This window comes from Theropithecus gelada, chromosome 1 (genome assembly GCF_003255815.1).
Source record: "Theropithecus gelada isolate Dixy chromosome 1, Tgel_1.0, whole genome shotgun sequence".
NCBI classification, from domain to species: Eukaryota; Metazoa; Chordata; class Mammalia; order Primates; family Cercopithecidae; genus Theropithecus; species Theropithecus gelada.
Window position 1 is genome coordinate 142816263 of NC_037668.1, and position 13899 is coordinate 142830161.

The following is a 13899-nucleotide window of genomic DNA, read 5'->3' on the forward strand; positions in this document are numbered from 1 at the left end:
CCATGTGTAGGAAAGGAGGGAACTGGTTGCGATTGAGGGGAGAGGGTTCCCCAGGAAGCAGCGAGGGCCAGGGATACCTCTTCTGCCAAAAGAAGGGTCTCCTCTCGCGCTCCTTCTCCACCCCTCTTTCTGGTGAGCCGTGTTTTCAGAATTCCACCTCGATTTCGTTTCGGTTTCTGGGACTGTTATTTGGTAGGCTCTGAGTCCCACCCACCCCCTCGCTCGGTTGCCTTGGGTGGAGTCCGCGCAGGATGTGAACAGAAGAGAGCAAAATGTGAATTAATGGACCACGCACTGGAGCACCACTCCCTCCTTGGATCCCTCCTCCTTTTCCTGTATATAATGTATAGCCGCAGGGTACAAGTGAGTACCAGTTTCCTTGAGCAACCTAAGACCAATTTCTTGCCCTTTCTGGTTTCCTCAGAAAACTTCAGGGATGTCTTAAAAAATAAAAGACAAGATTTATATACACATAAAACCTTGCTTAGGTTTTTGCACATTTTTCTGAACTTAAGAACTGTCTGCCAAAATGCTATTGTTTGCAAACTCGCCATTAATTATTCTTTGTTTAAAGCAAGTTATTGTTTGAGATTTTACTGAGTATTAAACCATGTATGGTAGAATAACCCGGCCTTCCCCACCACCCCCTCTCCGCCCCTGACACACAATGATTTCTGGAAAGAATAAACGCTTCGTACTTGGAAGATCTAAACTCTTAGCCTGTCCCCACAATAGTTGTTTTTATCTATTAAGATAATTTAAATCTGTAGGTACTGACTTTGAATTGCCTGTAGTTTCAAAAAGCTCCGACAAAAACCCGTGTCCTGGGCCATTTTGTGATGTGTAACAACTAGTAGCATTTGTTTTGCACTTTCACATGATTTCATTTGCTCTTGCAATAACCCAGTGAGAATATAATTATTCTCATTTTACGAAATGAGGAAAACTGAAGCTCAGGTTAAACCGATTACTCAGGTCACAAGCTGATACCACTGAAATCTGGGATTTAAAGAAGAAAATCCAAATCCTATTTCTACTACAGAGCGCTTAAGATGCACTGAGAGTAATTCTGTAAGTGAATTAGACAAATTATAAGATTTTCTTTATTACCGGAGAACACACCCTTCCATACTGCAGCCAATTAGACAGTAAGCACCTATGTATACCCATTCTGTATATTAACTAATATTGCATAGCTTGAAATAGAAAGCCATATCTTACTTGTGATGTGAGACCTAGCAGCTGTTGACACTGGGCGGCTGACTTCACAATGGAAAGTGAAGAATACCATGTCCAATTGAAATTACAAAGGAAAATTGAAAATGCAAGCTGTTTAGTGTGAATTTCTAGGAACATGAAGGTGAGGGTGATAGGCACGTGCAAATCCATTGTTGGACCTCGGTACTAACCACTGAACTTCATGATTCTAGTAGTCCTCAAATTATAAAACCTGCTAGGGTCAAATTTCAATGAAGACATGTAATGATTGGCTTAATTCTGTAAACATGTAGGCTACATATAAAATGAGGTCAAGAGTTTAAAATTACTTAATATATCCAGAAATGAATGCAAATTATCTTTTTCATTTGAAATACCTGGGAGGAAAGGCTGCAGCAAAAGACATGAATTGAGGGCCACTATAATGATGTAAACAAGAATTGACAGGATTTAGTTATTGACTGGATATCGAGGGTGTAGAAGGAGAAAGAGTCTAGGATAATTGGGATTTCTAATTGGGTAGGCAGCAGTCTTTTTATAGCCATACAACATACAGGAGCTGCTTTATGGGAGGGATGTAGGGGGAGAGATAGTACATATCTGTATTATCATACTATCTCAGATAGTATGATAGTACATATCTGTATTATTACTACAGTAGTAATACTGTAGCTTAAACAGTTTCATTACTCAACAAGTAAGGGTTGGGGATACAAAGATGAATAAAATTTGATTTCTGCCCTCAAAGCACTGAGAATCCAATGGAAGATTTTGGAGTAACTGGGTGTTGCAATTATAGAAGTATGAAAAGAATAAGTGCTCCCACATTCCTTGCTATTTCCTGAAACGTAGTTCTGCCTTAGGGCTCTTGTATTTTTTTTTCTGGGACACTTTTTCCCCCATTATCTGTTTGGGTCACTTCGTCACCTCCTTCAGGTCTTTGTTCAAATATCCTCAGTGAGGCTTTCTCTGGCCACACCCTGTTTAAAATTGCAAAGTCTCTTGTCCACCCCCACTGCCTCTATCTCAGTTTCACACCTCCTGTTCTCCATCCTGCTTCATTTTTTTCCATGGTGCTTACCACAATCGAAAATATATTTTCTTTTGTTGTTGTTGTTTCTGTTGTTTTTTCTGAGACAGAGTCTTGCTCTGTCACCCAGGCTGGAGTGCAGTGGCATGATCTCAGCTCACTGCAACCTGTGCCTCCCGGGTTCAAGCAGTTCTCCTGCCTCAGCCTCCTGAGTAGCTGGGATTACAGGTGCACACCACCACGCCCAGCTAGTTTTTGTATTTTTAGTAGAGACGAGGTTTCACCATCTTGGCCAGGCTGGTCTTGAACTCCTAACCTTGTGATCCACCCGCCTCGGCCTCCCAGAGTGCTGAGATTACAGGCGTGAGCCACCGTGCCCAACCACAGTCAAAAGTGTATTTTCTGTATTTGTTTTGTTTACTGTCTCTCTCCCCACTGGATTGTAAGCTCTTTGAGGGTAGAGTATGGGCATATGTTGCAGGGTGTTGGGACGCTGTCTATTTTGTTCTCTACTGTATACTTAGTGTCCAGAGTAGTAATAGGCTCTCCACATGTCATTTGTTTAGATATTATGTAGTTATTCTACTGAATGGATGAATTTAGGAGTATGCTATGGGAGCGGAGCATTAAGGAGTCGATGCCAAACTACAATTGGAAGACTTAAATGAATTCTGTCAAGACTAAAATAGTCATCCAAAGTATTAGATGGTCAATTAAAAGTAACTGCATTTCGCTATCTGGGGATATGTGGCCCCTAACTTATGGTAGAGTGGCACAGAAACTGTTGCTCAGAATCAGGCATTTCACAGGATCAATCCTGAGGTATTTATCTAGCACATGGACACTCAGTAAATATCTGCTAACTGGTCGGGTGTGGTGGCTCACGCATGTCACTTTGGGAAGCTGAGGCGGGCAGATCACTTGAGGTCAGGAGTTCAAGACCAGCCTGGCCAACATGGCGTACTAAAAATACACAAAAAATTAGCCGGGCGTGCTGGTTTGTGCCTGTGCCCCAGCTGCTCAGGAGACTGAGACACAATCATTGCTCGAACCCAGGAGGTGGAAGTTGCAGTGAGCGGAGATCGTGCCACTGCACTCCAGCCTGGGTGACCGAGTGAGACTCTGTCTTAAAAAAACAAAGAAGTATCTGCTAAGTGAATCGATGAGTCTGAAGACTGGATAATGGCCACTTGTCTTTTTTCTTTTTTTTTTGAGACAGAGTCTCGCTCTGTCGCCTAGGCTGGAGTGCAGTGGTGCAATTTCGGCTAACTGCAACCTCCACCTCCCAGGTTTAAGCAATTCTCCTGCCTCCGCCTCCCGAGTAGCTGGGACTACAGGAGCATGCCACCACACCTGGCTAATTTTTTTTTTTTTTATTTTTAGTAGAGATGAGGTTTCACCATGTTAGCCAGGCTGGTCTCAAACTCCTGATCTCAAGTGATCTGCCTGCCTCGGCCTCCCAAAGTACTGGGATTATAGGCAGGAGCCACTGGGCCCAGCCCTACTTGTCATTTTTGCTGTGTTTTATGTCTCTGCTGCTGAAAGTGTGGTCCCCAAATTGGTGATGGTCTACAAACTGTTACTGCTGTGCAGTAAGGTAAGGAAAGAAATTGAGAGTAAACATGTGGAAAGTTTATAGCAACTTGACATCTCATGATATTTTTGAAATTGTATTTTATGTAAGTATTAGTCTAGAACAAATTTGGTGGAAAAGTGATCCTTTGCTACAGATGGTTTGAGAAGCATGAATTTCTGTGTCATGGAATGCTGTGGGGTTTCCAGGAGTTACTTATGTATGTGCTTAAGGTATGTTTAAAACTCTCCCTTGAGAATAGTCCTGTTTTACTTGTAGGCACCTTTGTAGGGTGAGATGAGTCTCTAGAGAAGAATATTTGACAGATTTATTTCACTTTTCCTAATAGAATGTCAACTTTTATTTGCTCATCTAATATTCAGAACAGTAGATTTCCCTCAGTGGACAAAATCAGGTGGCCGGGCGCGGTGGCTCACGCCTGTAATCCCAGCACTTTGGGAGGCCGAGGCGGGCGGATCACGAGGTCAGGAGATCGAGACCATCCTGGCTAACATGGTGAAACCCCGTCTCTACTAAAAATGCAAAAAATTAGCCGGGCGAAGCGGCGGGCGCCTGTAGTCCCAGCTACTCGGGAGGCTGAGGCGGGAGAATGGCGTGAACCCGGGAGGCGGAGCTTGCAGTGAGCCGAGATCGCACCACTGCACTCCAGCCTGGGCGACTAAGCGAGACTCTGTCTCAAAAAAAAAAAAAAATCAGGTGTCACTTTGTCTTAAAATGGTATACTCATTTGTGGATATAGAAAATTAATTTTTCATGTCAGCTTGAAAAGTTCTTTTTAAGGCTGGGCGCGCTGGCTCATGCCTGTAATCCCAGCACTTTGGGAGGCCTAGATGGGTAGAATACTTGAGCTCAGGAGTTCAAGACCAGCCTTGGCAACATGGCAAAACCCAGTCTCTACAAAACATACAAAAATTAACCTGATATGGTGGTGCTCACCTGTGGTCCCAGCTACTCAGGAGGCTGAGCTAGGAGGATTGCTTGAGCCCCGGAGACAGAGGTTGCAGTGAGCCAAGATCATGCCACTGTACTTCAGCCTGGGCAAGTTGTTTTTTTTTTCCTGTCTCAAAAAAAAAGTTATTTTACAAACAACTTTATTGAGGTATAATTTATATACATGAAATTCATCTATTTTGCTTGTACAATTTAATGATTTTTTTAGTGAAATTTACCAAGATGTGCAACCATCACTACAGATTTTAGAAAATTTCCATCACCCCCACAAGATACCTAGTGTTCATTTGCAGTCACTCTGTATTCCCACTCTAGCCCCAGACAACCACTAATCTACGTTTTGTCTCTATAGATTTGTCTTTTCCAGACATTTTATATAATTTAAATCATGCAGTATGTGATTTTTTTTTTTTGAGGCGCAGTCTTGCTCTGTTACCCTGGCTGGAGTGCAGTGGGGCGATCTAGGCTCACTGTACCCTTTGCCTCCCGGGTTCAAGCGATTCTCCTGCCTCAGCCTCCCCAGTAGCTGGGATTACAGGCGCCGGCCACCATGCCCAGCTAATTTTCGTATTTTTAGTAGAGACAGGGGTTTCACCATGTTGGCTAGGCTGGTCTCGAACTCCTGACCTCAAGTGATCCGTCTACTTTGGCCTCCCAAAGTGCTGGGATTACAGGCGTGAGCCACTCTGCCCAGCCTTGCGTAATTTTTAATAGCACGATTCTGTTTGAATTGAGCATCCTTCCTTTCCCTGTTGCCAATTAGCATTTGAACAGGAGTATAGCATTACACCCTTCTGACAGTGATTCTGCTTAGGTTGATGGCCACCACTGCAAATTATGTATAGAATTACTCAAAGAAAGAAACTCATTCCACACTGTAACTTCCCTGAGTTCAGGGATGTATAGTTGATGTTGTTAAGGATACAGAGTATGGATTCCTTGGGAGTACTCCATGCAGGTGGTAGGCCAGTAAGAGTTAGAAAAGAAACCAAGTACAGAACAAAGACAATGGCTATGTTGTTTCTATTTGTACCTTTTCCTGTACAGAATACACAAAAAGTGAGTCTATGAATGACATTTTAGGGAAAATATGAGACTTCCAGCTTTGGGAGAAAAGAAATAAATGAATGGAAGCAGTTCAACTAAGTAACACAGTGGAGCTATCTTGGAAATACTGAGTTTTTTTTGTGGCTAATTCTGCTTTATGTTAAGGAGGATGCAAACCTTTCATAAATTGGATAGAGGCCAGGAAGAATAAGGCACTTTATGCCTTATCTTTAAAGACATGATTGCATAGAACTCCCATCTAGTACATTTTATTTGGAAACATAAACTATCTTCTGCAATTGGCTTGGTAGAGAATCTAGCACTTGCTACCCTTTGTATTCCTGTTCCTATTGCCCACACAGAATAGTACATAGTATGTTTGGGAGTTTAATGTTCAAATTCTTTTGCTAGTTTTTCCCCTATATTTTTTAGAAATTGAGATAAATATCACATCACATGAAACTCACCAGTTTAAAGCATACAATTCCATGGTTTTTAGTGTATTCACAGTGTTGTGCAACCATTTCCACTGTCTAATTCCTGAACATTCCCATCACTCCCAAAAGAAACCCCATACTTGGTATCAGTTACTCTCAGTTCTCTCATCTCCTGGCCACCACTAATCTGCTTTTTGTCTCTGTGGATTGATCTGGTCTGGACATTTCATATAAATGGAATCATATCACATATAATCTTTTGCATCTGGCTTTTTTCATTTAGCATAATGTTTTTGAAGTTCATCTGTGTTACACATGTTAGTAGTACTTCATTCCTCTTTTTGACTGAATAATTTTCCATTGAATGGATATACCACATTTTGTTTATCCATTCATCAGTTGATGGACATTTTGGTTATTTTCACTTTTTGGCTATACATTTGTGTTCAATTTTTTTTTTGTAAACATATATTTTTCAGTTCTCTTGGATATATACCTAGGATTTTGAAATTGCTGGGTCATACAGTAACTCTGTATTTAACTTTCTGAGGAATGGCCAAATTGTTTTCCACACTGGCTGGTACCATTTTACGTTCCCACCAGCAATATCTGAGGGTTCCAGTTTTTCACATCCTGTCAGTGCCTGTTACCTTCTCTCTCTTTCCCCCATAAGGATGCAGTTTCATTTTTTAAAAAATTGTACTCATTCTAGTGGGTATGAAGTGATATCTTATTGTGACTTTGATCTGTGTTTTCCTAATGACTAATAATGTTAATCATCTTTTCCTGTGTTTATTGACCATTTTATATCGTCTTTGGAGAGCTGTCTATTCAAATCCTTTGCCCAAAATTGGTCTTTGTATAGTTGAAACCATAGTTTTATAGTTTAGTTTGTAAGGGGATTGACTTTTACAAACTAAACTATATGGGTTTTTTGCTGTCTCAGAAGTAGCTTTGGGTCCTCATTGTTGAGCTTGGACTAATAATATAGATCCATCCATTAAAAACTCATGCAAGGCCTAGCTGCTATTTGAAAGTGTAATGATAATTGGACAGACAATGATTTCTGTTGCTGATTGGTGGAGAATTTTCTTTATTTTCCATGAAAACATGTTTTCAAAAGTATATATTGATAGTAGGATGGATTATTACCACTTTGTCATTGCTGTAATTTGGATTAGGACTAATTTTACTACCAAATTAATGATAGACTGATAAAGTATCTCTGGTTGGTATTATCACTGGTGCTCTCTGGAAGTGTTTAAGCAGAATCTGGACAACTACTTATTGGCTTATTATAGAATAAAGTCACCCATACTAAAGAAAGTTGGATTAGATGCCCTTTGAGATTCTTTCCAGCTCATTTTTACTGCCTAGAGCTGAAGTTTGTCCCAGTGAAATGGTATGAAGAGTATTGTATCTTACTTTTATCATCATTGTATAAAGAGTTTGGTTTTTTTTTTTTTTGGAAGAGTTTGATTCTCAGTGTAGATTTATATTTTAAAAACAGGACAAGATATAATTGTACTTCACATTGTTAAAAAGCTTTAAATTGTTACACTTTGTTGCAGTAGTTTGCTTTTCTTGCGTTCTAAAGAACATGTTTTCTTCTTACAGATTAGCAAGACATCTCCAAAAAGAGGCCCAAGCTCAACACAATAATTCTGAATTCACAGAAGAACAAAAGGTACCATAAAATAATCTGTAGATATATCAGATTCCAAACAAAAAGTGTTTTGTCTTTTGAGTTCATTAAGCAAAACAAAAAACAACAAAACATAAACAAAAAACTGTTGTACTTAAGTAAAAAGAATGATACTGATTATGCTTTGCCTAACATTAAGTGATTATTTAGAGATATCATATGACATCACTTTAAAGCAATAAAATTGTTGTACTCAGCCATTTAGGCTTTGCTTAACTTTGCTTAACTTTAGTGGAGACCATCCATGCTTTTGCTGAAGAGGGGGAGAACCCAATCCACACTTTGGTGAAGATTGGGGAAACCCAGAGACTGGGGTGTGTCTAGAGTCCTTGGGAAAATAGAAAGATTGTGGGTAGTTGCATTCCACCTCAACACTTACTTGATTCTGAACTTTCATAACTCCTATCTATCTCCTCTCAGAATGAACAGACACACACAAAAAACAAAAGACCAGGACAAACCAAAACACTTCCCCACTGAAAAAAATTAGTTCAAGTCAAGAATTCGGCATAAAAATCCATCTGCAAAATAAATGCATAAGGTTGCAAAATGTTTCAATCGTGCCTTTTCTCCTTGAATTAAATTTTTTGTGTGTCAGGTTGAGTCTCTAAACTGTTAGTTATTATGAAAAATGGGCGACTGAAGCTTTAAAAGAGAAGAAATGGGAGGAAACAACTCCCATTTTCTCTTGGCTCAGAGTATCTAGTATTAAGTCAATGCTTAATCTTGTAGATAATGAAAAAAAAATTGTCAGTCTATCCCCCATCTTCTAAGAAAAGTGTGAAAACTATGATGACTTAATTTGTTCTCACTTATTCTTTCTGTACAAAGGGAGTGGTAATGATTTTTTTTTTTTTTTTTTTTTTGAGACGGAGTCTCACTCTGCCGCCCAGGTTGGAGTGCAATGGCCGGATCTCGGCTCACTGCAAGCTCCGCCTCCCGGGTTCAAGCCATTCTCCTGCCTCAGCCTCCCGAGTAGCTGGGACTACAGGCCCCCGCCACCGCACCCGGCTAGTTTTTTGTATTTTTTAGTAGAGACGGGGTTTCACCGTGTTAGCCAGGATGGTTTCGATCTCCTGACCTCGTGATCCGCCCGTCTCGGCCTCCCAAAGTGCTGGGATTACAGGCTTGAGCCACCGCGCCCGGCCGGTAATGATTTTTTGCACACTTTTTTTTTTTTTTTTTGAGACGGAGTCTTGCTTTGTCACCCACGCTGGAGTGCAGTGGCAGGATCTCCACTCACTGCAAGCTCCGCTTCCCGGGTTCACACCATTCTCCTGCCTCAGCCTCCCGTGTAGCTGGGACTACAGGCGCCTGCCACCACGCCTGGCTCATTTTTTAAAATGTATTTTTAGTAGAGACGGGGTTTCACCGTGTTAGCCAGGATGGTCTCGATCTCCTGACCTCGTGATCCGCCCGTCTCGGCCTCCCAAAGTGCTGGGATTATAGGCGTGAGCCACCGTGCCCGGTCTTTTTGCACACTTTTACAGTAAGCCTAACAACATTCATTTTAGTCTATTCATCTATGTTCATTTGATTCTTATTTATAGGAGTTTGGGAAGAAGCCCCTAAAGATTAGGGGCTTACACAAGTTTGTATATTTGCATTTTAAAATATTTTACACATATTTCTTACGCAGGTTTGTATATTTGCATTTTAAAAATATTTATGATCTACTTTATCTAATGTACTTTTTAATTTGGTATTTAAAAAAAAATTACTACAATTTAAAAGAATTTTTTTTTTCTTTTGGCTTGGTGCAGTAGCTCATGCCTGTAATCACAGCACTTTGGGAGGCCGAGGTGGGCAGATCACTTGAGGTCAGGAGTTTGAGACCAGCCTGGCCAACATGGTGAAACCCCATCTCTACTAAAAATACAAAAATTAGCAAAGTGTAGTGGTGCGTGCCTGTAATCCCAGCTACTAGGGAGTCTGAGGCAAGAGAATCACTTGAACCCAGGAGGCAGAGGTTGCAATGAGCTGAGATAGGACCATTGCGCTCCAGCCTGAGCGACAGCCAGAGCAAGACTCTTGTCTTGAAAATTTAAAAAAAAAAAAAAAAAGAATATATTTTTTTCTTAGTAGTTCCTAGTATGCACAGTAGATATTAGGAGTCTTAGGATTTTAGCCCTGGAAAATAATGACCACAGCGGAAATGACTGATTAGCTTAAGGAAAGGAGCCTCTGTAAAATCTGAAATTTCTCTAGGAATTGATTAGGAAATGATCAGCTGGCATCACAGAATTGGGAGTTACGGTACCTAAATTTTGATAAACAGAATATCAGATAGCTACATATATAAATAGCTATCAGAATGTGTCATGAATATGGAAACAATGAAAACTCAGGGAATTAAAAAATGTTTAATCTTTAATCACCTGTTTGAGTTACTTACATCCTGTTTCCAACACTGAGGTATAGGATATATGAGCCACATGACCTCAAATATTAAGTGATTTGACCTAAAACACACTAAAAAATATATTTAAAAAAAAAATACCACTGGGCATGGTGCCACATGTTTGTAATCTTAGCACTTTGGGAGGTTGAGTTGGGAGGATTCTTTGAGCCCAGGAGTTCAAGACCAGCCTGGGCAACATGGTGAAACCCCACTCTACTGAAAATACAAAAATTAGGTAGGCGTGGTGGTGTAAGCCTGTAGTTCTAGCTACTTGGGAGACTAAGGTGGGAGGATCACTTGAACTCGGGAGGCGGAGATTGCAGTGAGCTGAGATCATGCTACTGTACTCCCGCCTGGGCGGCACAGTGAGACCCTGTCTCAAAAAAAAAAAAAAAAAAAAAATCAAGAAATGAGCCTATCATATAATGATTAGATTAATGAGAAAAAATTAACTTTTTCTTAATTTTCTTTAACTTTCTAAGGCTGAAGCTGGTGTTTGATAATGCTATTTAGTCTTAAATTTATAGCTTTTCCTTAGCAGCCACATGACCACTGTATTTTTGGCCACAGGAGGCAGCATGACTTAGAGGACAGAGCTGAGACCTGGAATCAGAAGACTGGGAGTCTTGCTCTTGCTGTGGCTGTGGCCTTAATTTTCTTATGTACGAAATGAGGGACTGGAGAACTCTAAATGATCTTTAGAGTATCCCTGAATCTTCTCATGTCCTTTACTTTGAAGTGTTCTGCACCTCCTTCTTTACTAGAGGCCTGATTTTGGAGGCGTTTATTATTTATGATACCTGCCTAGGAGGCATTTGTGGCTGCCAGTTGAGCCTACAGAGAGAGCTTGTGCCTGCCTGCCTATTCTATGGGCTTGGATAAGGAACCCCAAATCACTGTATACTACATTGTGAATATAAGACAAGTTGTATGACTTTAAAAGTTTAATTTTCTTTAAAAATGCAAGTAAAACATTCACAGTGGGCCAAAAAAAGTCATACTGACATGTAGGCCTTATTTCAATGTCACATAAGGTAGAAGTTATCAGAGGCTCTAAATTAGTAAATAATTAGAAAACGGAGATCTTCCAGGTGTATTCTGGGGAACATTGGTTCTGAAAAATTGATAGATGTTATTTGAACAGATAGAGTTCGTGACTTCTTGCGACCTTTAGTATGCACATGTGTATGTTGAATATTTTAGAGTTTGGGCATGTAGTATTTTAAAATTTGTTTGCTTTTGGAAGTCTCCCTCTCCCTTCAAAGAACATTTCATTGAGTTTAGTGTTCTGAAACATATTATGGGAAATTTTGATATAAACTGTTGGATCTGCAAAATTAATTAAATGCCAGACCTAGCATGCAAGCCAAAGGAGAAAAAACTCAATTGTGTTTTCTTCAAAAGAGGAACGTGGAGAATGTTCTTTACATTATGCTAAGCAAAATTGTTCTTTTTTTGAATTGGAATTTTTATGCTTTTACTATTTTTAGTGTTTTTGTAGCAGTGACAAATCTTAGAATTATGGCAACCATTCAATAGTTTGTACAACTTTGAAAGAAGATTTAAAAAAAAAAACATACTTTGGCCGGGCAGGGTGGCTCACGCCTATAATTGCAGCACTTTGGGAAGCCGAGTCAGGCGGATCACGAGGTCAGGAGATCGAGGATGGCCTGGCTAACACAGTGAAACCCCGTCTCTACTGAAAATACAAAAAATTAGCCAGACTTGGTGGCGGGCGCCTGTAGTCGCAGCTACTCGGGAGGCTGAGGCAACAGAATGGCGAGAACCCGGGAGGCGGAGCTTGCAGTGAGCCGAGATCAGGCCACTGCACTCCAGCGTGGGCAACAGAGCGAGACTCCCTCTCAAAACAAGCAAACAAACAAAAACCATATTTTTAAAGTGCTTTTTTAATGAAACTTGTTACTGTCTAGCGCACAGTGAGCTCTTAAAAATATTTGATGGGCCAGGCATGGTGGTTTACGCCTGTAATCCCAGCACTTTGGGAGGCCGAGGCAGGCAGATCACCTGAGGTCTGGAGTTTGAGACCAGCCTGACCAACACGGAGAAACCCCGTCCCTACTAAAAATACAAAATTAGCTGGGCGTGGTGAGACATGCTTGTAATCCCAGCTACTTGGGAGACTGAGGCAGGAGAATTGTTTGAATCCGGGAGGCAGAGGTTGCAGTGAGCCGAAATCACACCACTGCACTCCTGCCTAGTCAACAAGAGTGAAACTCCGTCTCAAAAAAAAAAAAAAAAATTGATGAATAAATGCTATTCTGTGTCTTAGGTGTTGATATTTATTCGCATGTGATTGTTATTTAAGACAAGATTAATTCTGATTTTTTAGATACATTCTCGTTTTTGAGAGAATAACTTACATTCATTTTCACGGTATTTATTTTAAGTCTAACGAGCTCTAAAGCAGAACTACTGATCTCTAAACTTTATTAATTGGTGATAAATAGTATGAAAACTTCATTTTTTTATTCTTAATATTCTCGGCAATTTCTGGTGCAAAATTCATAACACTTATTTGGTCCTCTTTTATGATTAGTTCACTTAGCTTTCATTTCAGTTCCTGATAGTGTTGTCATTATAACAACTGGGTTTAGTAACCAACGAATAGCTGCCAAAAGCTTTCATTCCACTGAATTCCTGACTTTGGTGTAGTAGATTTTCTCAAGTAAGTTTCTGGACAGAATAGAATATCCTGTCTCATGATGCTTAGAAAGCATTTCCCTGTTTTGAGTCAAATTTGGTGGTAATAAGAATTCCAGCACTATATGCTTGTTTTATATTTTATAAGGCTCTCCTTTCCACCCTTACCCTGATCCCTTCCCCCCAGTTCTACCTTCACCACCTCCAGCTCCCAGCTAGACAGTAGATTACTGGCTGTTTGAATCTAAAAAATTAAGTCTGGATTAACTGAGAACATTCTACCTTATGTGTATTTTTTAAACCTATTTTTTCTTACACAGATTGAAGACATTTTAGCAAAATTAACTTAGCTCTTTAATTGTCCATTTCTATTCCATCTTTTCCTTTAACTGATCTTTTGAGCTGTCAATTTTCCTAGCAATCACAATCGCCAATATTTTGAAAATGAAAGCATTTTCCATTTTTATACCATATTGGATATGAGCAGTTAATTTGAGTGCTAATAATTCAAGTTTTAATTGTCAGTACATATACTCTGACACATGTGAACTTGTGCTTCTTAATCATTTTTCTGAGTCATCTGTTTCTAAGTGAAACAATTACAGTAGCAAGCGCTTGATTTTGATCTCAATACATTCTATATGTTTTAAAAGTTAATGCTATAGCCGAAATGATAGTGTTCTACTCCTTTTTAAATACTGAGGTTGGGTGTGGTTCCTTAAAATAGTTATGAATAATGCCTGTGGAGGTATTTTGCCATAGTTCAGTAGATTTCTGTATAAAAAACTGTTGCAGCCGGGTGCAGTGGCTCATGCCTGTAATCTCAGCACTTTGGGAGGCCGAGGTGGGCAAATC

At 40.0% G+C, this 13899-nt stretch overlaps 1 protein-coding gene across 4 annotated transcripts in view; it reads left to right on the top strand.

Moving 5' to 3' along the window:
- The window catches only part of AIDA (axin interactor, dorsalization associated), a 44665-nt gene that overhangs the window by 1803 nt on the left and 28963 nt on the right, over nucleotides 1-13899 (top strand). For all 4 annotated transcript variants that reach the window (XM_025366014.1, XM_025366033.1, XM_025366042.1 and 1 more), the window contains one exon: nucleotides 7895-7964. In XM_025366014.1, coding sequence (XP_025221799.1) covers nucleotides 7895-7964 — 70 coding nt within the window. The remainder of the gene's footprint in view (nucleotides 1-7894; nucleotides 7965-13899) is intronic.